Consider the following 27,864-nt stretch of genomic DNA (forward strand, 5'->3'; position numbering starts at 1 on the left):
CATTGTAATATTTTATAATATTTATATGCTGCAATTTTTTGCCCCTTCTAATTGATGAGCTTCATCTACCTTTTTTCCTCAATAAATCTTGGCAATCACAAAAAGTGATGCTATCAGTATGTTGATGAATTTGGTATGGGGTCTTTCTTCTTATTGGTAGCTCCTTTTGGTAAAAGCCCAGTAATAAAATCTCTGGATCAAAGATTATGGATATGTTAGTCACTTTTTTTCCATAATCACAAATTGCTTTCCTAAATCATGCCAATTCACAGATTCATCAACAGTGCATCAGTGTGCCCATCTTCCTACAAGCAAGCGTTCCAAAATCAATTCTTCCTACCTTTGACATCTTTGTCAATTTGCAGAGTGTAAGATGAAAATCTCGATTGTTTTGATTTGATTTTCTCCTTATTTTAGTAATTTGGAGCATTCTTTCATGTGGTTATTTTACAATTCTCTTGTTTATTCATATCTTTTGTCATCTGTTCTGGGGTGGCTTTTGGTCTTCTATATGTGTGTATATATGTATAAATGTGTATGTATGTATAAATATGCATGACAATGGTTTTTATAGTTTAGATGCCAAAACCCTTATCAGAGAAATTTGAAACAAAGGCTTTTTGCTTTTGTTTTTCCACCAATCACTTTGCCCTCTTATCCTCAATGACTTAATTTTGTTGGTATAAAAGCTTTTCAGTTTCATATAATCAAAATTATCTATTTTATCTTTTGTAATTGTCTCTATTCCTTGCATGGTTAAGAATATATCTCTTTACTGATTGAGGAGAAGCATAATTTCAGAGCTAATTTTTTACAGTATGATCTTTAATATTAAAGTCATATAAAAATAGAAAAAAGAAAAAAATTAAGGTCACATATATACTTAGAAATATTGTAAAATATTACATAAGGTTTTATTTTAAGCCTAATTCTGGCAAACTGCTTTCCAGTTATTCTAGTGGTTTTTATCAGATAAGGAATTCTTTCCTAAGTGATTTATGTTTTCCATTTTATTAGAACTGGGTTAATTTCTTAAATCTGGGTTAATTGAATTCTCTTCCTTCTGGTTCTCCCTTATCTAGTCTGTTCCATTAAAATACCTTTTTTTTTTTTTTTTTTAACCAGTACCAAATGGTTTTGACGATTGTTGCTTCAGAATATAGTTGAAATCCTCAATTTCTATTTTTAACTACATTTTAAGATAGCTACAATTTAGACCTAAAAGAACCTAAAATTGTTTTTTACAGACACGTGAAATTTTAAATAAGGAAGTCTGGAGAACAGCCTGGGTAAATTAGGTAACTCAGATTAACTAATGTTCCTAAAACTCCAAGTCAGCAGAAGGAACCCTATGGTTTACAACTGGTGGATTTATTTGGATGATAGATTTATTTGCATGGCAAAACATAGTATAATTGAGAGAGCAGTGGTAAAAACTGGTTCTTGGACAAGAAGCAGCAGTGAATAGACTCTCTAAAAAGACATTTGCAGAAACTGAATTAAAGAGCTAAAAAAAAAAAAAAATCCAATGATATCTTAGTGAGGGAGTATATGAAAAAGATTTAATTTTTTTTTCTCAGAACCTTCTTAACCTTGGGTTAAGATTTGTCAAGAGAAGAGATTTATATTTTGGTTTTCACAGACCTGCTGTCCTCAGCTGGATGAATCTACATCCATCTAAAACAAATAAACAACAACAACAAAAAAAGAGCAAGACAAGTTGTAGTGCTTTAGCTTTGTGGAAGAGTGAGCTGTAGACTTGGGGCTCAGGAGACAAATGCCTCCCTTTTCCTTCTTCAAAAAACTATCAGAGTAAGACTGCCAATGGTTTGAACCAAGTGGTTTGAACTTGCTGAAATTGGGAAATATTTTTATTTATTTTTTCTTTTTTGTATTTTGAGCAAGTTGCTAGAATACTTAACTTGATGCCTTTTTGTTCTGAATGAGGCTGCTGAGGATAAAGGGCAATTCCCTTTTCAGTGAATTATTTACATAAAGTATTTCATATCTGTATTATTTAATAACTTAATGTAAAGAGCAAAAAAATGCAATTGGCTTAGATTGACGTTTAGAGCTCTGATATCAATTCCACACATGTTAGTATAGGGTTTGGTTTTAATATGACAATAGGAAAGACAAATAAGATTGATCAGAACAACTTTATGATTGTACTGTTTCTGGGAAGCTCATTATACACATTTAACATTTTCATTGGCCACCCACATGTCACATTAATTCCAACAAACTATATATTAAGGTAAGTTCTTTTATTTTCCCACATTAATACTTAAACTAGTCAAAGATAAGGAAATAAACAGAATATTATGATGAATTAGAGGTCTCACCTTGAACTCTGGAACACCCACATTGGGAATCAATACTCTTTCTGACACATATATTTCATTGCCCATGTGACAAGTCACTTAATCCCTCCATGCCCTGAACAAGTCAGATGAACTGTCATTTTGCACCCATGGGGAAATTTTCTACATCAAAGAATTCCCTACACTTCTTTCTTCAACACTGATGATTAGATTAATGTGTATTTGTATAACATTTACATGCATGTATATATAAACCTATATGTCTCCATACATAATACTTGTGTGGATTATGGTGTGCTTGTATATGTGCAAGTATAGTAGTAGTAAGCACATAGCATTATCCTTAATTTTGATGGGTCACCAAATGATATCAAGGTATAAATCTTTAGGACTTACAGAAACTAAAAAGGTTATGACTTGGAGTTCCAGAGCTCCTGCTATGGCATTCACTTGTTTAATAAATTTCTTGAATAGAGAAATCATTTCTCATTATAAGGGACAATCTCTTGAAAATAAACATTGCAGGAAGAAGAAAATCAGTAATTAAAAAATGAGTACATGTTACTTGAGCATAGTTTCAGATAACAAGTCTTTAGGGGGCATTTAATGGATTTTGTGTAATTCTATTGAAAAAAAAAAAAAACACTAAATTTTATATGTATAATAAGTCTCAAGACCTAATGCCATTTGGGGATGTTTACCTGAATAAGATAAATTTAACACAAACAGAATTCATGTAGAATGTGAAGAAGAGGGATTCTCCATTACAATCTCATTTTCTTGAGACCAGTGGCTTGTTTTGCCATTCTTTGTATTCCCGTAGCTTAGCGCAATTCCTGGTACATAATAAATGCTATTGATTTATTTCCCTGAAAGTTGCATAATTTTCTTTAATTAGAGTTTGACACTTGTTAGTGTTTTTGTAAGGTTGAGGGTTTTATGGTTAAAGATAAAAGATTTTAGTAAAGATAATGCCCATCCATAAGCACCATGTGTCATAGTAGAAAAGAATGTTTCAGTTAGTAATGCACAAAAAGGAATACCAGCTGATTAAGTAGCAAAATGGAATATAATAAAACAAGTCCAGCACAGAGGTCCTTCATGAAGTGGATCATTAGAAGGTTGTTTATGCTGTTGAATGTAAATACTTCCTTAAGTTAAGGAAGTGAATTTTGCAAGTGAATAATAAATTGACTCTTAATTTAGAAGTTCCTAAAGTATTATTAATGCCTATTTAGATTTAAAATATCATTGTTTTTTCTGGCATTTGTTCTTATGGCTTCTCTTTCCAAAGGTATATACAGGCCCATAGACCCTCTTCAAGAAAGAAGAATAAAAATATACTCCTTTAAACATTTGTAAATAAGACTTAAGTTTATGTGTCACAGAAAACAGAAGGTATTAATTGACTTAACACTGACACTAAAAAACAGATCTTCAGGTCCTCTTACTTGTTTAGCTAACTTAATAATTATTGCTGAAGCATTGAGTTTTCCATTTGCAGATTATTCATAATCTAAAAAAGATTCATTTAACTAAGTTCTCACCTGTCAAAGCAAAACAAAATTACTTTAGGGTGAAGGGAGAATACTGACAATTCAAATTTGAGAGAAGTGTACTTGGGATTGAATAGAGAACAGGAGATGTTCTGCTTCTGCTAAAGAATACAGTATTCTTTTAGTAATCATTATTTATCCCTCATTTCCTTTCCTTCATTCCCTAAAAACCAGAATTTGATTTTGTTATTTACAGGGAAGTTGGTGAACAAATAATATTGAATTGAGAGCTATAAAATAAGAAAAGAACTTGCATTACCTTTGTCATTGGATCCTATAAATTTTATATAGCTAGACATTGTTCATTTGCTGTACATATTATTTTAAGATGAGTTAGAACAAGAGAACAATTTTGGTCCTGAGTTATGCAGCACTTTCATATCTGTGTGTTTTCCATCAGACAAATTTTACCTCGTATTTTTCTAAAATAAATATAATCTGTGATAAAAATGTATAGTGAACATGGACTTCTTGGGATGCTAGCATCTCTCTTAAGTAGCAGAATGACATGGACAAATCCATAAAATTGCTTCTTCAGAGATTCTACTGAGAGCCTAAACTCAAAAGTTATGTTTATGTAGATAGAAGTGAATATTAAATAAAAAGTATATAATAATTCTGTAACCTAAACTCCTGAAAGCTGGACTGATTATGTAATTAGAAATGTTTGATTCTTCAAAATTAAGAAATAACATGAAGGTACAGAAGAGATTTATGTATGAGAAGATAAAATAAATAAATCCTAAAGTGTCTTAATGATGCCAATGATATTTTCTTGTACTTTGCTTCTGTTTAAAATGTGTTCCTCAGAATTAGGAAGAAAAGGATTTGTTATTGTTGTTTTTAAAAGATTTGTAATAAGTCCAGCATTAATCTTTAACCAAGAAGCTATATATATTAAATATAAATGTTTCCTTAAATGTCTAAGGAATTTAATTTTTCAAGTGCATAGTAAATTTCATTTCCTTCTTAATTTGGAAATTTCTTAAGTATGTTAATACTTTTTTGCATTTAAAATATCATTTTATTTCATAGCCTATCCTTCAGGTAAGCCAAGTGAAGTTGCACAACGTGGTCAAGCCCAGTGTAGACTATGTCTGTGACCTGAAATTCCCTTCTGGCAACTATCCTCCATGTGTGGACGATACTAGAGATCTTCTTGTCCATTGGTGCCATGGAGCTCCTGGGGTGATCTACATGCTTGTCCAGGCTTACAAGGTATATACTTCTTTCTTACCCTAGGAGACAACTTTAAGCTAAAGTATAATTTCATGAACAAAAATGGTACTTCAGAAACAATGTACATTTCCATTCTTCCATTCCTTTCTTTACTTAAGAACTAAAATAATTTTTCAAAATGTATCACGTAAGTCAGGAAAACAATATAAAAGCGAAGGTATCCAGATTAAATCAAGTCAACTTCATTGCCAAGAACTTGTAAAAGTGTCTCCTGGCACATTTCAGTAGCTAATTAGAGATTAAAAACAACCAAAAATCCTGATGCTCATATGGTGCTAAATATACTTGATTGTCCTTATAAGCAAGAAGGGGAAAAAAGACTACCAACTTAGTCTGTTACATTTTGGTAAGCATTTGTTTGTATGGTGATGTGTATTTTATAAATGACAGAGACGAATCAAGAAAGAGCTATCAATCTGTCAATCCTTTCCGTGTCCGGGCCAGGTGAGGTTTCTCGTGTTTCATTTTTTATAAGATATAAGTATAATGTTTGGTGCCATAAGTGGCATTGTGTTTTCCCAAATAAGAAGAAAACATTACAAAAAAGTTTCCTTGGATAAATTTTAACCTCATTTCTTAGTTACTTGGGCTTTTTTGTTACGAAGAAAGCAACCATGTATTCTACGGAAGGTGACTAATGATGACAGTTTGATGTAAATTTGATAATGTTCGTGCTACCTCATCAATCACTCTAAAACCCTTTACAAGTACAGACAAAGTCACAGTCATCTTTAATATAAGGAGAGCCACTGAGGGATGGAAAAATGAGCCCCATCCATGTAACCCATCTGTAGTCAGTGCAGCTCTCCTTGTCTGTGACCTCCCCTCCTGCTCCATTTCTCTTAGCCCTCAGCTTCCAGGACAGGAAGGAACCACAGGGTCTTTTGAGTTAAAAAGCACCTTAGGAGTTGTCTGGTTCCCCCCCCCCTTCCTAGAATACCACACCGCACCATACCATGCAGAGAGACTGTCAAGGTGTAACAGACCCAGATGCTCTCATTCTGGACACCAGACTTCTGTTAATGTGGGGAAAAGTGACTGGCATGTGGTACTGCTCATAACTGACCATATTCTCCCCAATGGATACTTTTGCAGTTGACTTTAATGTAAGTTCAGGACCTTACAGTTGTCTTTATTATTAAATTTCATCCTTTTGTATTTCACCCATTATTTTGGGCTCTTTTTATTTTCTTGTCATCTAAAAAATTTTATTTAATTGTTAATGAAGTTAAAATGACCATTTACAATAAAACTCGATTTTCCTAATTGCCTACAGATATTTAATGAGGAAAAGTATCTTAATGATGCCTTTAAGTGTGCTGATGTGATCTGGAAGTATGGGTTACTCAGAAAAGGATATGGGCTGTGCCATGGTGCTGCAGGCAATGCATATGCCTTCCTGTCTTTATACAAAATCACGCATGATGTGAAATATCTGTACAGAGCTTGTAAGGTAGGTATGAAGAACATCCAAAGAAGAAGAAAAAATTTTTCAAGATATTTTTTAAAGTGTCTAATTCTGGTTTCATTTTCCCCATTTTAGTAATCTATAGAAAATAGTTAAAATGACCTTTTAAAAGTTTATTTAATTTAATTTGCCTTTTATAAAACAAATTGCTGTATTTAGCAGTTTAGTTAGAGCTGGCAGTGGAGTAGCTTGTTTATTTTGTTCCTATCTTCCTTTGGCAATTGGTTTACAAGCCTTGAGATAAAATTTCAGTCATTTAAGCCCATCATCTAGGCTAGGGCTGCTGTAACAACCCTCGATTTAAAGAAGCTTATGTTCTACATAAATAAGTACAGTTTAGCCAGTTCATCACTTTTTCTTTTTTGGGCCAAAGTCTTCTCAGCTTCCCTTGTAGTTCCCATAGGGTCACCATGATCTTCCTTATAAACCCATTATCTTTTCGGATGAGTACTGTTCAGAGTTTTGGCATCTGAATTGAGTTATGTATTCTGAATAATTTGACATGGCCTTTCTTTTTCAGTTTGCTGAATGGTGTCTAGATTATGGTGAGCATGGATGCAGGACCCCTGACTCACCTTTCTCCCTCTTTGAAGGTATTCTTTTCACATTACTTGTTTTCCTTATAATAGAAAAAGACATTTGAAGACACCCTCCCCAAGGCATTCCTCTCCACTAATGTAATGATCCTTTTAATTTCTTAGCCTTCACTGCTGAACCCCCCTTTGCATTTAGTGGAAAAAATTATTTTACCTTTTCTTGCTTATGAGTAATGAGCAGATAAACTAAAGCAAGCAGTAATGTAAATGTAAACCTAGAAGCTGAGAATAGTTGTAGTGCTTTCTAAACCTAACATGTAACTTAAGTAAAGATACTTTTAATTCTGCTAAGGTTGTGCTGTTAATTTCAGAATAAAGCTAGTGCAGAAAACTAGAGTTATGCTATAGTAGTAGTACTTTAATATGATAACTTCTTATCTCTTTTGGTTTCTTCAGGAATGGCTGGAACAATTTATTTCCTGTCTGACCTGCTTGTTCCAACAAAAGCCAGATTCCCAGCTTTTGAAATATAAAAGGCCAAACACATCCCTACAGTTCATTGCATGTCCATCACTACCCATGCAAACATTGGCTAAATGATTAGTCCATTACTTTTCACCATCTTTCTTAACTAAAGGGAACAAATTCTGTGTTGAAAATAATTGGTCTTTTCCACAATAATCTTCTGCTCAATTCATTTTGGGGAGTTTTCTTTTGTTTAAAAGGATAAGGGGAAAAAAAAACTTTAGGTTGTTTTCCTGAAAAGGGGATAAATGAACAGTATTTTGTTGGAAACACACATACACACACATTTCTGAACTTGGAAGAAATTGCTAGTTATTTAAACTTTTCAACATGATTTAATGTTGATACAATTCTCACAACTATAATAAAAACTGAGTTGTACTTAAAGATTAGTACATAGCAGTTAGTGAATAGTACTGTTTAAATACTCATTTTCTTTTGGCCTATCGAAAACATATTATTATAGCCATGCTTTCTTTATGAATTGCCGACTATCAAAGGGGAGGGGAGCAGAAAGATATTTCCTCTAGAAAATTGCAAAAGCCACAAGCTGAACCAAGGATATCCGAATCTGTTTCTTAAATTCACATGATCTATTCAGAGTTTATTTAATGAACTCTTTTTATTTCATGGATATAAGTTAGCTTTTGTATATATATATATATATATCCCAGATTAAAAAAAAACTTTTAAAATGTGATTATCAATTTAAAAATTTTACTTTAATGTTTTGATAAACTTTTCAAAGTATCCTTAGAATTACACATTTATTATTTTTGGCTCTAGAAAAATGTTCTGAATTTTGGAAATGCTTATTAAAAGGTGGATGATTTTGTGGTTACCAGTGATCAGTGAAACATGTTTTTGTTTACTACTATATTGTGAATTTTTCACCCTCTTGAGCCTTTACTTCCCTTTTACTAACTTTGTGATCATTGTGCTTTGGTGTACTGCTTGCTAATGCTGTAGAATAGTTTAATCTCTCAAGTTATATGAGTCTGCTCTTCTCACTAAATAGAATAGCACTTATCCCACTTTTGTTACAAAGACCAAGAAAAATCCCCCCAAGCCAACTACTTGAAAAGGAGGCACTTCAGCATTTAGTGGAAGCTCTATTTAGCTGTAGGTTATAAATGAAGACATCTAGGTGATACTAAGTATAGAGACAGAGTGCTAAGCCTGGGAGTCTGAAAGAACTGAGTTCAAATTCAGCCTCAGATACTTACTAGCTTTGTGACCCTAAGCAAGTCATTTAACTCTGTTTACCTCAGTTTCTCAAACTGTAAAAATGAGCTGGAAAAGGAAATGGCAAACTGCTCCCATGGCAATGTCTTTGCCAAGAAAAGGTAGAATGAGGGTAGAATTGGACACAAATGAAACGATTGAACAACAAAAAATTATCTAATGGATTGTGTTCAGCACAAATAGTAGAACAATCTTAAGTACCTAGTTTGTACCTACTTCCAATCTCATGAACAAACAGAATTAGTTTCCCCCATAGGCAACTGATTTGAGACTAATGGATTTATTAAGATGTTTGTGTTAAATACCCCAGTGAACAAATAGAACTTTGCTGAATACTCAGGGGCCAATTTTTCAAATTATTGGCTGTATGGCATTTTCTTGATCTTTTTCATAAAAACTCATAGAAAATGAGTGCTACATGTTTAATTGGAAGACTAAGATTGTTATAAAGTGGGAGGAAAGAATAAGCAAGAAGTACTCAAATGTAGTGATCCCAGAACAGACAAAACACAAATCGGGACTTACAGAATTGTTAAATCATAAATGAAAATTTGTTTTGTTGGCTTAATGATAACAAAAATATGTACCTTTAAAAAATTATTTCCCCAATACAAAACATTTGTGTTGCAATTCACTATTTTCTAAGATTTTAAAATTATATAGGGAAAGAAACATTGGTGCCTCAAAATCCTCCCAAACTCCGGACTGATTAGCACCCTCCCCTACTGACCCCTGGGGTAGGCTGGACCTTGCCTCTTACTCTTTTTTCTATAGCTTTTTAGTACTCTTTAAGGGCTTAAAAAACAGTTTAGGAAAATGGAATGTACCTGTTTGATATCAGCATCCCCTCACAAGAATAAAAACATGTTGCTGACATTGAAATCTGGCACGTGAGCTACTCGTTGGCTCCTGATGTTAACATTCCCTGTTATCTAAAAATAGCTAATAGTGACTGGAAATAATTTGGACCTTTAAATATTGCTGATAGTAGAATCTGAAAACACTTAACTACACAATTTCCTGGTTGGCCTTCTGTGGATTGTGCAAATTGTGGGTAACCCTCAGTCACATATCCTTCCAAAGTGCTGTGGGTAAGCTGTACCTTGTGAAAGATTTTGGGTCAGCTGTGTGGGCAGTTATAGTAATAAAGAAATGTAAGTCACAAGGAAGTTAATCTGCCTTTGGCTGATTGTCCTGGTTGAAAGAATAAAGCTCATTTGTTTAGCTACATGTCTGCTGTATTATTTTTGCACTTTTCAATAAATAGTTGTGAATCATGGAGAAAAAGAGCACATTCCTCTGAGCTGGAGGGTAGAAATAACTAGCTTCTACTGCTTTGAATTTTTTTCTATTAATTCTAGATAGACTTCTGTTCTGATGAAAATTGTGTTTTCATTGAGAATCCTAGTTGATGTTTGGATTTTAACTGAAGTTTTATCTAGAAAAAGTTTCAGGTAAACCTTTCATGAACTCCAGAGGTATTAAAACAGTTGGCTTGCAAACAGTCTATGAATTACTTTAAAGTAGCAGGCCAGCAAACTTCCATTAATGTAAACAGAATTGAATTAATCAAATCATATGGTTGAAGTGTGGTTTGCTGGATTTTTTAAAATGAGATTTTCAATTGGCATTGTGTTAAGTATTGGTGCCATCATTTTATTTATGCTCAGAATCAGAGACATTATAATGGCAATAGAAACTTGAAAACTTCAAGTTTTCTTAAAAGTTCACAATAGAAAATGTTTTTTGGTTTCAGTTTTACTTTTGTGTTTTGCTTGTAAGTATCCTTGTCCTTAGCTTGTGGTTTGGTATTTTTTTTTTCATTTATGCTTTTCCTTTTCCTCCCAAAAAAAGTTGATTTAATGAAAACTCATTTGCATTTTCCTGGGTGTAGGGTTTTTTTATGTTCTGTGTGGACCTAAGACAGAGAAGCTGGTTCAGCATGTACGTTAAAAGCATTAACATTTATGATATGTGCCTATGTCTACAGTGATGAGAAATTGAAGTAATTAATTTCTCATCCCAAGGTAACTTTTTAAAGACAGTTTTTCCAGATCTCTATTGGGCCTAGAGTTATTTGAGTTTGCAACCATTAATCATCCTTAGAGCATTTTCCCTTCTCTTCATACTTTGATGCCAGTTATAATTATATAGCATTAGAAATCTTTGTGATGGGTAGGATTTTAAATAAAAGTAGTTAGATCTAGGAGCACCTTCTGCATCAGTAAATTCTGTGAATAAATTAAAATAAATGTTTTTCATTGCCATCACCTTATTATTGTTTTGTTTTGGGTCCCAAAATGCTTTGCTTTCTATGAATAGTTAGTAAAATTATAAAAATATATAAAAAATTATACAAATAAAAATTGTATGCCTACATTTATTTTTTCTGAATTTCTCAGAAGTCTATTATTACTCTTACCTATAGCACTATTGATTCCATTTTTATTTTTTTCAGTGGGTAATCCCTCCAAAGTCAAAGCAATTTTTCTGTAAACATATGTCCTTGGTCTTTAGAATAGCTATTTCCCTCCCATAAATTGGTTTAACCCCTTTTATTGTGTTATGTTTTAGGACTAGAGATATATATAATTAACTTATTGATTATTAGTAAATGTTAACATTGTCATCATCATGTGTACTTTGTGGAAAAATTTGTCATAAATCAAACTCTTATTTCAGTGGCAAAAGTGAAATCAAAGAATACTAGTTTCCCACCTTTCTCTTATACAATAGTGTCTGAGGCATGTTTCTGGCCTTCTTTTCTTTAGACCAAAACTGATTTTCCAGAAGCACAATTTTTTTTGAGAAAACAAATCTTTAAGGTAACAACTAATTTTGTGGGCCCACATATTCGTTTGATAACTGCATTGATAACTGCAAGAATTTTTAATAGATTCTATAGCTCATTCCCTCAACCTTCATGTCACAAAAAGTATCTTTAACATTTCATACATGTGAGACTCCATTCTATCATTGATAAACAAAGTTGTAATTCTAAAAATTCATTTCCCTGACCCTGTGGATTATTTCGTAGATGAATTTTGAATTAGAGAGGTATAAGGGGATAGAAAGAATTGGGAATAGGCTAGAAATAATTGTAAAATATATTTTTGTACTATGGAAGAAGATCTTTTGTCTTGTGTAGTATTCTGTATGCTACATTTCAGTGTCACCAACAAATGGCAAGAATTTCCAAAATTAAAAAAATGTTAATTTTTAACCCTAAATTATTTTGTTTTCTTTAGTAAGTTTGATTACATTTTCCTAAAATGCTATTTAAATTTTCCCATAAGTTTTGTATGATTAAGAGTAAATATGCAATTATACCAATTAATTCTTACCTTTGAGAAAGGAATATGAAGCCCAGGGAGTATTAGTTCATAAGAAGCATTAGTGGTATTTAGAGTATTGCTACTTTCTCCCATGACTCAGCCACAGAACATGTCACAGTTCATGCCATCTGATTTTCCCTCTTCAGTTGATTTTTTTCCCCTCATTTCTTTTCTCTACTTGATTAAGAGGAATCACAAAGGTAACCATTTCCAATCCCATAAACAAACAAATCTGGGTCCCCCGGTGATAGAGAACTGATTTGACTGCAGCAGATTTGTTCATAGTAATTGATTTCTTCAGTCCTTTTCTATCTTTGAATTTCAGAAAAAGTCTTCTTTGTCTCCCTAGTAACAACACTGAAGGAAAGATTGTCACATAATTTCTTTTTTCTTTTTTTTTTCCTTCCTAAACTTGATAACTCCATAAATTCATAAATGCTTCATGCTCTGCTCCTACAGGCATCAAATTAATAAAAATCTGCAAGTTTAATTTCTTTGGGCTCTCATACCTAATACCACATTCACCTCTTTTCATACTCAAACCTATCATCTAACAGTATGCAAAAACGTCATCAATTTTACATCAGAGATCATGTTGGATCGCTCAGTGTATAAGCCAGTGATTCTCAAAGTTTTGGCCCAAAGGATTCCTTGTAAGACCCTCAGCCAGTCACAGCTAGTTATTAGGACACTGAACCAGTAGATCAGCCTATGGTCGCTTCTGGCACCCAGAATTCCTTAAACACTTCCACTGGTGGGGTTAACTCCTGCTGCGTAACCTCTTAGCTTTAGAATTCTTATGACCGAGGCGTGTCATCCCCCCACATGGTTCAGAACCCTCTGACCAAAAATAAGGTGGGTACAGAGTGGTACCTGAATGTACAGGGTGATTAAGAAAAAATTTGCACAAATCGGTCCCATGGGCAATCCCAAGTAATCTGGTTCTGAGCCAGCCCTCGAAAGTGGGTATAAGTCATTCTAAGGCTTTCCCGAGTGCTGCGAGGCATCCTTTTCAAGAATATTACAGACAGTCCATCCAATCAGCATAAAGCTTAACAACACACGATGGCAAAGTTATGATGGGATGCATCGACTCTTCTGAGTCAATGAAGACCAAAGGGGTCAAGGTATCAAATGAAGACACAGGCAAAGAAGTAACTCCAGAAACAGGTGTCCGGGAAAAGACTTCTGCAAATATGTGCAGAATCATTTAGTAGACATGATAAAAAGGCCAAAGATTGCAGGCATACTCAGGGTCTCTTGTTTGCTACATCAAAGGAATTTGGGGTTTCTAACTCACTTTCTGGTAACACACATCACAGGGAAGAAATATGCTCTAAAATGATGAAACAAGGTCATATGATCACATGACCTGTATCCTTGAATGATTGTTTCTGGCACAGTTATAAGAATCAAGCAGGGAAGCCAGTTGCCAAGCTGTGGATCTCTCCCCCTTGCAGCGTGAAATGTGACACTTAATGCCTCTCCAAGCTACCTCAGCACCTCTCAAAACTGCTTCTGTCCCCAAACTGCAGACTTACCTGACTTAATTGATTTTGGTAATCGCTTGAGCAAAATTGTAATACAAAATCCTTGTATTTTCCTTTGAAAACATTAATCTTAAACCTGTCTTTGAGATCTCTATAGGAGGATATAGAAGGGTTTCATCAAAATTCCATACTTTTGCATTTTAGTATTGTTACCTCATTCTGTTTTGAATTCTTGACCCTGGAAATAAATATTCTGAATTTATAGTTTTTTTTGTTAAGGTGTATACATAATCAATCTTCATATGTTTCACCTGTCAGTAAGTCTTAGCAGTGGAAAAAAGTGAAGGTGACAAAGGCAAAAAAAAAAAAAAAAAAAAAAAGTCTTTTTTCCTTAAATGTAAATAAAAACAATGGATAATACACTCTTGTTTTACATATCATTTTGCATCCTTTCCAACTAACAATTTAGATGTTTTTGAGTTTCCCTGCTTTGTAAGATGATGACTTTGTGGGCCCTGACAGATTGCATATGTACTAATAAGATTATTTTATATCAGCAAAAATGGTTTATACATAATAAAATAATGGCTTGCATTTTACATGCATATGGTACTTTAAGGCTTCAGAGCATTTGGCTCCCAATGGCCTTATGTCAGTAGCTAGGATTATATATCCCTGTTTTATAGATAAATGACAGCTCCAAAATTTGAACATAGGCCTTTGAGTCTCAAGTACAGTATTCATTCCATGCTCCAAAATTTCAAAGTGATGAAATCAGCTTTAAATTCAATCACTAAGGCAAAAATTAATTTTAAATTTTTTTTGTTGATAAACTATTGGTCATTGATACGTATTTGGGGTTGCTTTTGCTGAACAGTCTTCTTTCTCAACAAGAATACCACGGGGCACTTTATATCAAAAAGTTCACTAGAATAATTCATTCAGAAATAATCCTGAGCAAGTAGCTTCACATCCCGAGGCCTCAGTTTTCTTATCTATAAAATGAGATGGCTGGACTAGATCAGTGGTGTCAAACACAATTAGAACACATCCCTGCAGACCTCATTAACTTAGAAAATCACAGATTAACATTGTTTTTATTTATTTAGCTAAATGTTTTCTTCCCAGTTACATTTCAATTCAATTCCAAAATACTTTGGAATTTTATAGACCATTTGCCACTTGCAGTGGCACTTTTAGGGTAGATGATCTCTAAAGTCCAGTTCTAAATTGATGATTTTATGAACTGAGTAGTCAATAACAATGTAGGCGCAAGTTAGAAAGGCAGGAAGGAAAAGGTGAGGGAAAATTTTATATAGCACTTTGCAAGTGTTAACAATTCTGGTATAGGTATTATCTCCATTTTACAGTTAAATTGAGGGTCATACACTTAGTAGGTGTCTTGAAGTCAAATTTGAATTCAGTTTCTCCTGACTTCAAGCCCACTACTCTATCCACTAGGCCACCTAGCTTGTCAGTGATTTACTTAGAAGAGCTGCGGATGTATCTGAAAAATTTTTGAAATGATAAAAATCAAATATGTCTATTCTTGGAGTGTTTTATATTCAGAAATTAGTTCTAAATCATTCTTAATAAATTTACTCTCCACCATTTGTTAGGTTCTTCCTAAGTGCTAATGAGATAATAAGATATTAGGTTCTTACTAAAGTGACAACAAAAAAAGAGACAACAGCACGTTACAACCATTCTGGAATGTCAATGTATATCATGTCAAAAAGCGTGCTATACTCAACTGCTTAGTTTTTAAAATGGAATTGGTTTTACCTTTTAATGAATTTTCTGATAGTGAAGTTGACTTACCCATGTTTCACGAACTTTTGTCTTAAGTTTGTGCCATACTATTTCAGGAATTTATATTTAACTTGGTTCCATGCTGATTTTATTTTCTTTTGCAGATCTTTGCTCCCCAGACTATCAAAACTATCTCTCCAATAAAAACAGCATTACTCCTGGGGCTAACACAATGATAAATACTCTCTCCAGCAGATGTCAGTAGAGTTAAGTTCATAATTTTGTTTCTTCTTGAACTTTGGTTCAGTATAGATTTTGGTCATCCACAATTAATGACTAATTAATGAATGGATTTTTATGTATTTATATGTTTGTAATTGCATTTAGAAGAACAGGGATCCATAGTGATCATCTCTAATCTCTTGTCCCTTTGACCAGGCCTAGTTTACTCTCACCATTCTCCCCAGACCTTGCCCCCTCCAAAAAAAAAAAAAAAATTGAGAGCATTTTAAAAGAATTTCCTCTTCAACCCTACTCACTAGCTCTTATCATTCAGACATCTTCCCCTACCTCCTTCACTCCAGTCTCAGTTGGAAGCTGTCGTCCTTGACAAGATCAACGCTTTCTATATGCGTCCTTGCTGCAGTTATCCTCATTTTCCCCTACCTCCAGTCTCTTCCTATATACTGGTTCTTTCCCTGCTGTTTACAAACGTTCACCCACATTTTCCCACATCTTTAAAAAAATGCTCACTGTGCTTTTCTTCTAGTTAAAATCCTGGAGAAAGCCAAGCATTTTAGATACTTTTATTTCCTTCCTTCTCATTTCTAAACCCACTTCATTCTTGCCTCCATTCCTATTATTCAACTGAAATTGCTCTTTTCAAAGATAGACCAAACCTCTTTTCAAAAGGATCCTTCTTCACCTCTTGAGAGCCTTCTCTTTGTGGATACTCCTCACGAGGTTTTTGTGATCCTGTTCTTTCTTGGTTCTCTTTTTTTTTTTTTTTTTTTGGTTCTCCCTTCTAATCAAACACACTTTGGGTTATATGTGGTATCTGCTAGTTGGGGTTTACTCCTAGGTAATCCCCCAAAGCTCTGACATAGGATATCATCTCTTCTCCTTTATTAATTTGCTTGATCTCATGAGCTCCCATGGGTTTAATTATCATTTACATACGTAAATTATCATTATCTACATACGTATGTATTTATATTTACAGCTACACTTACACACATATCCATACTGAATCACTTCCAGGCCAATTCCAGTGCTCTTGTGATGGAGAGAGCCATCTGCACCCAGAAAGAGAGCTATGGGGACTCTTTTTATTGTTGTTTGCTTGCATTTTATTTCATTTTTTTCCTTTTTTAATCTGATTTTTCTTGTGCAGCATGATAACTGTGGAAATATATACATAGAAGAATTGCATATGTTTAACATATTGGATTACTTGCCATCTGTGGGAGGGAGTGCAAGGAAAGAAGGGAAAAAAATTTGGGACATAAGATTTTTCAAAGATGAATGTCGAAATTTATCTAAGCATATATTTTGTTAATTAAAAAAAAAAAAAAAGTGAATCAATTTCCTGCTAAACAAGTTCCAATGGCTCCTTGCCCAAGCTCAAATTAAGTTCTTTTGTTGGGCATTTAATAAATTGGTTCCCTACAGTTTTTTTTCCATTCTTACTTCTTTGGATTCTCTTCCTTGCACTTAACATTTCAGCAATATTAATCTATTTGTAGTTCCTTGAATGTGAACTTCATCTCCTATCTGTAGGCCTTTCTGTCTTCCATACCATGAGTAATCTTCCCCTCTTCACTCTGCCTCTCAGTTTCCAATACTTCCTTTAAGAACTCAAATCCCATCTACTTCAGGCTGCTTTTCCCTGTCTCTCCACACACATACCCCTCAAACTACAAATGCTATCCCATCTTTAGTCTCTTAACATCTGCTCTATAGATCTTGTATCTCCCTAATTATTATCTCCCTGATTAGAATGTAAACTAATGGAGGGCAAGGCTGTTTTATTTTAATTTTTGTCTGTCTTTGTATTTTTAGCATATCACAGTGTCCGGTATATAAGTGCTTACTGGTTTGACTTGAGATAAATTTTAAGATGTAAAGATTTTATCTAGAATGGAACAGGCTTTGATAATGGCAGAATCTTTCAGACAGCACTGATAGTGCCTCAGTGCTTATATCCACCAGTCCTCTTAGTGGATGTCCTTCATCTGGATTTGGTGACTTGAACTCATCATATTCGGATGCTCTCTTACAATCTCCCCAGGAGCACTTCCAGCTCAGCGAGGATGCTCCTGGAAAAAGACAAGCAGAATAAGAGTTGAGCAATTCTGCTCTCTCTCATCCCTTATCATCATTCCACCACCACCTAAGCCCAGTCCACCATTTCTTTGAGCTTCCTTTCCTTCTCACTATTACTAACAAGTTTTTGCTGCCATGATACTTTTTTATAGGACTATGCTATACTTTTTGTTTTCCCCTTCTTGGAAACATATCCTGCCTCTGCTCCACCTGGGAAGGAAGGGAACTTCCTAGCTTCCCTGAACAGCCACTCCATCATACTCCTTTCATTCTCTTACAATTAGGAGTTACTTTGTCCTGCTGGGGAGCCACAAACCTTTATGCTGTCTAGCTGCCCACAGCTTCCCTGTACCCTAGGCCTAAACTTCCTGGAGGCAGAACCCTTTTGGACAATGACAAACTAACCTGAACTCATTCCTCAATGATTAATGTACTGTCCCATCATACCTGGTAGGGATTCTGAACACCTTGCTCCTGTTATTCAAAGCCCATTCTCCATCCCTCATTGAACACTTCCTTAATCTCATTTCCTGAAATCAAATTTCCCCATTCTGCCCCCCCTCATTGTGTCAAAACTACATTACCCATTGTACTCTCTAGAATGTTTGCTCTATAAGTAACAAACTAGCTTTCATCTTAACCCTTTTCCATTCTTTTTCCATCTTCTTGCATTCACTGAGACCTAATCATACATCTTTCCCAACTACCTTTTTCAACAATGTTTGCATTATATTATATAATGTCTTGTCTAGATAACACAATAATGACACGATGGGAGATAGTGCTAGTACTTTGCTTGAAATCCAAATTTACTATGTTTACAACATTTTCCTTAGTTACCAATTTAGCAAAACATATGAGTTCAGCGTTGTACTGGATGAATGCATGCTAGCTTTCTGTGAACCTTACTTCCCCTTTAAGTGCTTATAAATGACCTAGAATTTTGCCACATATCAAAGCTCCCTATTTGAACACTTCATCTTTTTTCTTTTTCTCAAAACTGGAACAAAGTTAGTTTTCATTTTTGTAATACCTTTCTATTCTCCATGATTTTTCAAAGATCATGAAGCAATAACAGCTACATCCTACATCTGGTGTGTATGTTGTCTAGGCAACACAATAGCCTCTTTGAGACCAACTAAGGCCTCTCTTATTTTTTCAACTTATTTTGGGTTTTGATAACCATTACCTTTCATATTTCCTAATCATCATTCCTCTTGATAGAGAAAACATACGTAAAATAGAAGTTGAATAGCTCTCCCTTCTCTATGTCCTCCATTACTGTTATTTTTATAGGCTTTCTCATTAAGGATGGAGAGAGACTAGAATTGGAGTTAGAGGGTACCAGGTTTGCATTTCCTCATCCAATAAAGTTAAGGAGTTAAATTAGATAGCCTCTAATTTTCTTCCCAATTCTAAATTGGAATTCTAACTTCCAATTCTAAAGCTATGATGCCACAAATTCTTTTTACCATTCTAGTCCTGCTTCTTCATTTGTTAAATTAGAGTGTTGGAAAAGATTTCTAAGGTCTCTTCAAGTGCTAAGATTCTAATTCTGTGACTCAAAGGCTATTATTGGAGTGCTAACTATGGTTCAAAGTCAGCAGTTGGAGTTTCTTCTGCTCTAGGATAGAACCAAATGGAAAAGTTAGAAGGTCAAAGGGATAAGTAGAAGTTTGCTACAGGTTGGATGTTGTACAGGCTTCCTAGAAATGGTTGTTGAACTGTTACCAATATGGGAAACATTTCAACTATATCATTAATCAGTGAGAAAATAATAAATCTTCACTCATAGAAAGACTCTTAAGAATTTTTTTTAATTAATAGGTTACTATGCCCTATGCTTTATTAAGGAAAATATAGATTATAATCAGGAGACATGGATCATAGGCCTGCCTCTCCCACATAGGTCTATCTTTCCCACCAACCAGCTACATGACCACGGATGCACTCAATTACCTCAGTTTTTCAGTTATAAAATAGGTTTAAACTATATGATTTCTGAAGTCCTTTCCATGCTTAAAACTAAATGATTATGTGATACAGATCTTGCTCTTTTATTGGGTTATTAAATGATTCTGGAAAACCTAGATTAATTCAATCTGTTTCTACTAATCCAAGAGTTAAATTTAGTCATTGCAGTCTAGCTATTTTATAGAGGGTAGGAATAAAACATAGTTGGGAAAGTACTAATGCCTATAGCCAATCTATCACAGCAATATCAACTTCAGAGCTGCTTTTACTCTAGCTACACTGACCTTTGGAATGCATTGATCTTTCTAGCTGTCTTCCTTAGAGTATGAGATGGGGAGGAATCCATTTTACCCTTGAGTTCAAGTAAGACAAAATTGTTTTTGAAAATGAATTTTTACTGCGCAACTAAAGACAACAAACAAATGATAGAAATGAAACAATAGTTTATAGAATGAATATGCCTTATTCTAACTTTAACATATAATCAAATATTGGTTTGGCTAAAACAGCACATAAGGCACTGAAGTCCACAAATTCTTCCCCTGTATGAATTGGATATGAGAGAATGAATGCTAAGTAGAGATTCTTAAAACTTTAGCAAAAATAAATTGTAGTCAAATTATTTCTAGGTAGGTCAATTCCTCTATGTCCTACTCCACTCCCACTCCATATCCAGTTTTCCTTACTAACCCATACCCACTTATCCCATACCCACTTAACTTCAGCACACCCCCTAAATTCTCATTGTGCTTCATAGATTTTAGGCCCCTGGGGCAATTCTATGGTTTTATTATACATCTTTGGGGTTAAGAATATGCTTTATGGGGGACCCATTTTTCTTTGCTCTTGCATCTGCTAAATATATGAGCTGATTACTGAAGGTGGTTTTATGGTAATATTAAAAAAGATAAGTCTGGCAATCTGGCAGCAAGACTATAGAAGATTATTGAATTTAAGATTTGGAGACATAGGTTCAAATACTGGCTCTGCTCCCTATAAATTACAACTTTGCCATGACTTTAATTCTGAGTTCCAGTTTTTATAAGTAAGATAATTCTTGCCCGAACTACTTCCCAAAGCAGTTATGAGGATCATATGAAATATGTAAAATATTCTGTAAACAAAGTATAACATAGATATGAACTTTTTCCTTTAAGATTTCTTCTTTCGATAAAGATAGTTCTCTTCACTTACCATTCCAACCTACAATTTGGAAATACTCTTGAGTGATGAGGAGGCCATATTTCCTTAGACTTTTGGACTGAATCACAATCACATCAAGCTCGGGTTATATAAAAGATTTCACCCTCTCTCACACTCTTCCCCACTCCCAAGTTCTTGATTCCTAACTGAGAGGTGCTTCAGTTTCTCACCTCATTTTCACAGCACTAATAAGGACATATTCCAAACCCAGAGACTGTTACAACCTTTGTTGTCAGCTTAAAAGATTAATCTCACTCACCAGAATAATAGATGTTTTCCATATGATGGAGCCAACAACAAGGGAATAGGAAAAGCATTCTCATTCACACAGTGGCACTGGGAAAATATATATCTATGGAATTAGAAGCCGTAGGAACATCTTATTTGCAAAGTTAACAGTGTTAAATTTTCCTAATCATTGTCTCAGTAGATTTTTCATTTTATGGGTATCTTTTTTTGAAGCATAAATTTTCTTATCCCTTGGTGGCTTTGAATAGGGATCATCTGTTAAGCTCATTGCACACAATTTCTCTAAGGGTGTATATAGCCTTGAGACTTTCTTCTTCTTTTATATTTCCATGAATAAAATAATCATCTTTTTTAAAAAAACCTGAACATTTCTCAGTGGGATATTTTCTTCTTCAGTCACTGAAATCAACCACTACTCTGTGAACAAGAATATAAGCAGTAAACCTCTTAAAATAATTCTACCATAGCTCTAATTGGAGTTGATTGTGAAAATCTACTTGATTCCAAACTTTTAACACATGACTGAAAAGATTATATCTGTTTTATGTTATTACAAAACCTATTTTTCTCCCATTTACACATTTGGGGGAAAAAATGTATTGGTTTTTTTACTTAATTTTCAAGAAGATTATGCTGCTAGAGTAAGTGGTTTCAACCTGGGCTTTTATTTCCATAAATAAAACCTCCATATTTATAGGAGTGTCATATCCCTAAAGGATTTACCATAGGATAATGTACTTGCTAGAAAGACTAGGGACTGATATGAAAGTAAAAATACATTTACTTTCACTAAAAGTTTTCTAATTTATGTGAGCCAATGTGCCCATAAAAGGATAAATAACAACTATGGTGAGTTGTTAAACTTCAATTAAAAAATATTAAATTCAATCTTAAATTAATCTTCAATTAAAAAATCTTTTGGTTGACCATTTAGAAGTGGGAGTTGGTCCTGAGTTGGTCCAACCAATTCTGCATATCAATTTAAATGAAATTATTCAAGAAAAGACTACATTTTTTTATACACTTTGATCCAAGGAGGTCAAAAGCAAAAAAAGTCCAATTCTCTTTTTGTGATAGCAAAGAACTGGAAGCAAAGTGAGTGCCCATTAAGTATAAGGTGATATTTTCATTCATAAAGAAATGGCAAATGTGATGAATTCAGATAAAAACATGGGAAGGTCTATATGAATAGAAATTAAATAGAAACAGGAGAGTGTAATAACTACAATATAAATATACATAATTCCTTTGAACACTATGAGAAAGCCAGGCTCCAAGTCACTTTCAATACTTCCTTTAAAAGGAAGGTTGATGAAAAATACCTCTTCTCAGGAAGAAGTGGAAGCTTACTAAGGTAGGGTATTATATCCATTAAGGCATGGTCATTATTTCAAGTGTTTTTGCTTAACTGTTCTTTATTAAAAGAAAAGGTTAAATGTCCAAGGGTATTACTTCCAGAAATGGCTGCAGTATTAAAAACAATAGCATCTATGAAACATTTTGTAATATCCTCCAGAATTTTTTTAAATTTTTTTTAAAGTATGGCTAAGTGATATTTTACAAAATAATAAAGAATTTTATTCACTATACCTGTTCCTCTGTATATTCTGAGGTATTAGCAAAAATAACATTTCCATTTTCACAAGAAATGCAAGTGAACATAAGCCTTTCTCATTTCAATTTTTAAAATAATAAACTTGTTAAGAAAATTAGCCATGAGGATGATGACAAAAAGTGCAAGTATAACCACAATAGAATTATCTCCTTGTCCCCTTATATTCACAATCACTAATTCTTCCTTCCCTACTTGAAAAAGTGATGTAATTCAAAGCAATTAACCTTAAGAGAAGAGCAGCTTATTAAGACTGCTTAAACTAGAAGCAGGTTACCCAGCTCCCACAAATCCACCAGCAATACAAAGCCTTGAAGTTCTTATCGGATCAAATAACTTAAAAAGAAATCCAATGAGAAATAATCATTTCTACCCTGACTTCACAAGAGATTAGCCAAAAGTGAAGCCTGAAACCAATAGGAAAGGGAGTACCTGGCACTAACACATAGTAGCCTCCCCGCTATAACTGGGGATTGCCAAGAAAATGTATGAAAAGGATTAGTTTCCTGGATAACAAGAGTAAGGAGCTCAAAAAAAAAAAAAAAAAAAGTTCTGTGATCAGGAAGCCCTGGAATGGGGATAAATGGGAGTAACAAGTAGCAGCAACCAGTGCATAGCATAGTGAAGAATTATGACCTGAGTATCCTAAGTTTGCTAGCATCTGTTCCAAACACTTTAGAAGTGCCTAAGTGAAAATTCAACACTCTGAACCTCAAATATCTAGAGGGACCCAACCCTAGGAGTGTGGATGTCAGCACAAGAATTCAGGTGATCCAGGATGCAAAAAAGTAACGGGACAGAGCCTGACCTTGGTGCAAAGCAACTCGAGAATGGAATCTGGAGACATGAACTAGCATTAAAAAATAATTGCAAATCTAAAACTCTACCACAAAAAAAAAAAAAAAATCAAGACAAAAGACTCAAAGGGGGAAAAATGTCAAGGAGTACATGTATGCCTAGAAGAATTGAAGCAAGAGCTAAAGCAAATAATACAACTAAAAGCTCTTAAGGAAAGAATTAGAACAAATAGGATTGAAAGTGATCATTTATTTAATTGACTCTTCAAAATGAATAACCCAAACAGAAATCAACTTTTCAATATATTTCTCAAGAAATATATCAAAATCAAGATTGAAAAAAAGTAGAAAATATATGATATTAAAAGACAACCTGGAAAATAAGTCAAAGAATTTAAGAATCATTGATGTCTTGAAAACCATTAAAAAAAAAACCTGGATGCTATATTTCAAGAAATAAGTGAAAACTGTTCAGATCTATTAAAGTGAATCCACTGAAAAACCTCAAAAAAAGTTCCAGGAATGTCATAGCCAAACCCAGAGCTCTCCCAGGAGGTCAAAGAAATGCTGGGAACATCTATTAAGCAATTCCGTTAGCAAAGGATAATCATGTTCACACAAAACATGTAAGATTCTATGTTAAATGAGAGATCTTGAAGTACAATAACCCAAATGGCAAAAGTTGAAAAGTTCTGTTCTATAGGGGAATAGTGCATTTTAAATAGAATAAAGACTGAAATATGTCTGATGAGAAGACCAGAGTTTTGATAAAAACAGAAATCCAAAGAAACTTCAGCAAGTTGAATAAGCTATATGGTGACATGCTAATCTAATTAGGAGAAAAAAATCTAGTGTCTTCATAAGCTTAATGTCTTCAAATTGTATTGAAGTTCAATAAAGATCCTAAGGGGATTTTGCTTTGAAAGTTTGAAGAAGATGGAAAAGAAGCAAGGATAAAAGGAACATATGTATAGAAAGGAAGAAGTGGGTAGAATATACTGTTTCTCATAAATGGGCTATGCGAAAAGAATATATAAAGGATATAGTGGAGCCAATGGGCTCCATCAAGAGATGAACCTCTTTTTTGAAATGAACAAAGAGTTGAATATATACACATTTACAAAAAAGAATCTGATGTAGAAATAGATCAAATTAAACACAAGTAAAATGGGAGGAAATTAAAAGGGAAAATCATACCAGGGAGGAAACAATTTAACTTAAGGGAGGGAAGGGGAAAGAAGGCAGGAGTCAAGTAGTTTTTTGTCTCTTGACAATTGGAAAATGGCTGAATAAATTTTGATATATGAATGTAATGTAACATTATGGTATAAAAAATTATAAAATTTCAGAGAATCTTGGGTAGCATGAACTGATTGAAAGTGAAATGAGCAGATCTAGAGCAATTTATACAAGGAGAGCAACATTATAAAGAAATTTTTGAAAGAATTAACTGTATCCAGAGGACCTATGATGAATCATGTTACCTACCACCTGACAAGATGTAATAGATGCAAGGTACAGTAAGACATTTATGGGAATGACAATTGTGTGGATTAATTTTAATATTGCAGGGAGGATAGGGTTTCTCCTTTCCTTAGATTAGTTGGGACAAGAAGGTAAAATTGACACCAAATAACATTGAACCTATTTTTTCATGCATAGTAGAAAATTTATTTAATAGCCTTTTTTTTTTTCAAAATACATGTAAAGGTAGTTTTCAACATTCACCCTTAAATATCTTTCTACCTTTGTTCCCCCCCCCCATCCCCTTTCCCTAGAGAAATAAGGAATATAGGTTAAACATGTGCAGTTCTAAAAACTTTTCCACTTTTATCATGCTGCACAAGGAAAAAAAAGATCAGAAAGGGGGAAAAAAAAGCAAGCAAAAGCAAAAATACAATTTGTGTTCCACATTCATTTCCTGTAGTCCTCATTCCGGATACAGATGGCTCTCTCCATCACAAGTCTATTGGAATTGGCTGAATCACCTCTCTGTTGAATAAAACCAAGTCCGTCACAATTAATCATGACATAATCTTGTTGTGTACAGTGTTTTTTCTACTCCATGTAAATCTCTTCAGGATCATTTCTTAAACAATATCCTATAATACATACCAAAGTTTTTCAGCTATCTGCAACTGAAAGGCAGACACTTGTACAAAACATTTTTGTACATGTTCTTTTTCCTTTTTTTATGATCTCTTTGGGATACAGAACCAGTAGAGACACTGCTGGATCAAAGGGAATGCAGAGTTGGATAGCCTTTTGGACTTAGTTCCAAATTGCTTTCCAGAATGATTGGATCAGTTTACAACTACACCAACAATGTATGTGTTTTCCCATGTCCCTTCCATTTATCTTTCATATCATGTTTGCTTTTCTGATAGATTTGTAATAATACCTCAGAGTTGTCTTAATTTGCATTTCTCTAATCAGTGATTGAGAGCATTTTTTTATATGACTAGAAATGGCTTTAATTTTGCCTGAAAAATTGTCCTTATTTTTTGACCAGTTATCAATTGGAGAAGAGGCACAAACAGAACATTTTAACATGTAGAATTACATTTAAAAATTAAGTAGTTTTAAATGGTTATTTTATTTTTTCATAGGAATCCTGTTTTTGTTTGACTATAAATACAAAAATACCCTTTGAGTTTTTTTGTTTTTTTTTTTTTTATTCTGGGGTATTCAAGTTTAGAATTAAATTTAAGAACATGGCCAGATAGAAACTAGGCATTGACCCACACTTAACACTGTACACTGTGGTCAGGTCAAAATGGGTTCATGACCTAGGCATAAAGAATGAGATAAATAAATTAGAGGAGCATAGGATAGTTTACCTCTCAGACCTGTGGAAGAGGAATGAATTTATGTCCAAAGAAGAACTAGAGATCATTATTGATCACAAAATAGAAAACTTTGATTATATCAAATTGAAAAGGTTTTGTTCAAACAAAACTAATGCAGATAAGATTAGAAGGGAAACAATAAACTGGGAAAACATTTTTACAGTCAAAGGTTCTGATAAAGGCCTCATTTCCAAAATATATAGAGAATTGAGACTAATAAGAAATCAAGCTAATCTCCAATTGATAAATGGTCAGAGGATATGAACAGACAATTCTCAGATGAAGAAATTGAAAGTATTTCTAGTCATATGAAAAGATGCTCCAAGTCATTATTAATCAGAGAAATGCAAATTAAGACAACTCTGAGATACCACACACACCTGTCAGATTGGCTAGAATGACAGGGAAAGATAATACAGAATGTTGGAGGGGATGTGGGAAAATTGAGGCACTGATACATTGTTGGTGGAATTGTGAATACATCCAGCCATTCTGGATAGCAATTTGGAACTATGATCAAAACGTTATCAAACTGTGCACACCTTTGACCCAGCAGTGTTACTACTGGGTTTGTATCCCAAAGAGGGGATAAGGGACCTGTATGTGCAAGAATGTTTGTGGCAGCTCTCTTTGTGGTGGCCAGAACTGGAAACTATGTGGATGCTCATAAGTTGGAGAATGGCTGAATAAATTTGGCATATGAATATTATGGAATATTATTGTGCTGTAAGAAATGACCAACAGGATGATTTCAGAAAGGCCTGGAGAGACTTACATGAACTGATGCTGAGTGAAATGAGTAGGACCAGGAGATCGTTGTATACTTCAACAACAATACTATATGATGATCAATTCTGATGGATGTGGCCATTTTCAACAATGAGATGAACCAAATCAGTTCCAATGGAGCAGTAATGAACTGAACCAGCTACACCCAGCAAAAGAACTCTGGGAGATGAACCACTACATAGAATTCCCAATCCCTCTAATTTTGTCCAGCTGCATTTTGAATTTCCTTCACAGGCTAATTATACACTATTTCAAAGTCTGATTCCTTTTTTACAGCAAAACAACTGTTTGGACATGTATACATATATTGTATTTAATTTATGCTTTAACATGTTGAACATGTATTGGTCAACCTATCATCTGGGGGGGGAAGGAGGGGAAAAATTGGAACAAAAGGTTTAGCAATTGTCAATGTTGTAAAATTACTCGTGCATATATCTGGTAAATAAAAACTATTAAAAATTAAAAAAAAAAAAAAAAAACATGGCCAGATATTTCAGGAAGCATCTTATAAGCTGTTAGCAAGGAGAGAAAGTATCCCCCCAACTAAGGGTCTGTTCAGGTTAATGAATTAAATTATATCACTTGAGGTAACC

The 27,864-nt window shown here is 34.0% G+C and overlaps 1 protein-coding gene across 5 annotated transcripts in view; it reads left to right on the plus strand.

The window, feature by feature from the left end:
- The window catches only part of LANCL1 (LanC like glutathione S-transferase 1), a 48,311-nt gene extending 39,819 nt beyond the window's left edge, over positions 1–8,492 (plus strand). For all 5 annotated transcript variants that reach the window (XM_074298802.1, XM_074298803.1, XM_074298805.1 and 2 more), the window contains 4 exons: positions 4,916–5,098; positions 6,396–6,572; positions 7,108–7,180; positions 7,580–8,492. In XM_074298802.1, the coding sequence (XP_074154903.1) occupies positions 4,916–5,098; positions 6,396–6,572; positions 7,108–7,180; positions 7,580–7,656 (510 nt within the window). In that variant the 3' untranslated portion in view covers positions 7,657–8,492. The remainder of the gene's footprint in view (positions 1–4,915; positions 5,099–6,395; positions 6,573–7,107; positions 7,181–7,579) is intronic.
- The last annotated feature ends 19,372 nt before the right edge of the window (positions 8,493–27,864 follow it).

The sequence above is a fragment of the Sminthopsis crassicaudata genome, chromosome 3, assembly GCF_048593235.1.
Source record: "Sminthopsis crassicaudata isolate SCR6 chromosome 3, ASM4859323v1, whole genome shotgun sequence".
NCBI lineage: Eukaryota > Metazoa > Chordata > Mammalia > Dasyuromorphia > Dasyuridae > Sminthopsis > Sminthopsis crassicaudata.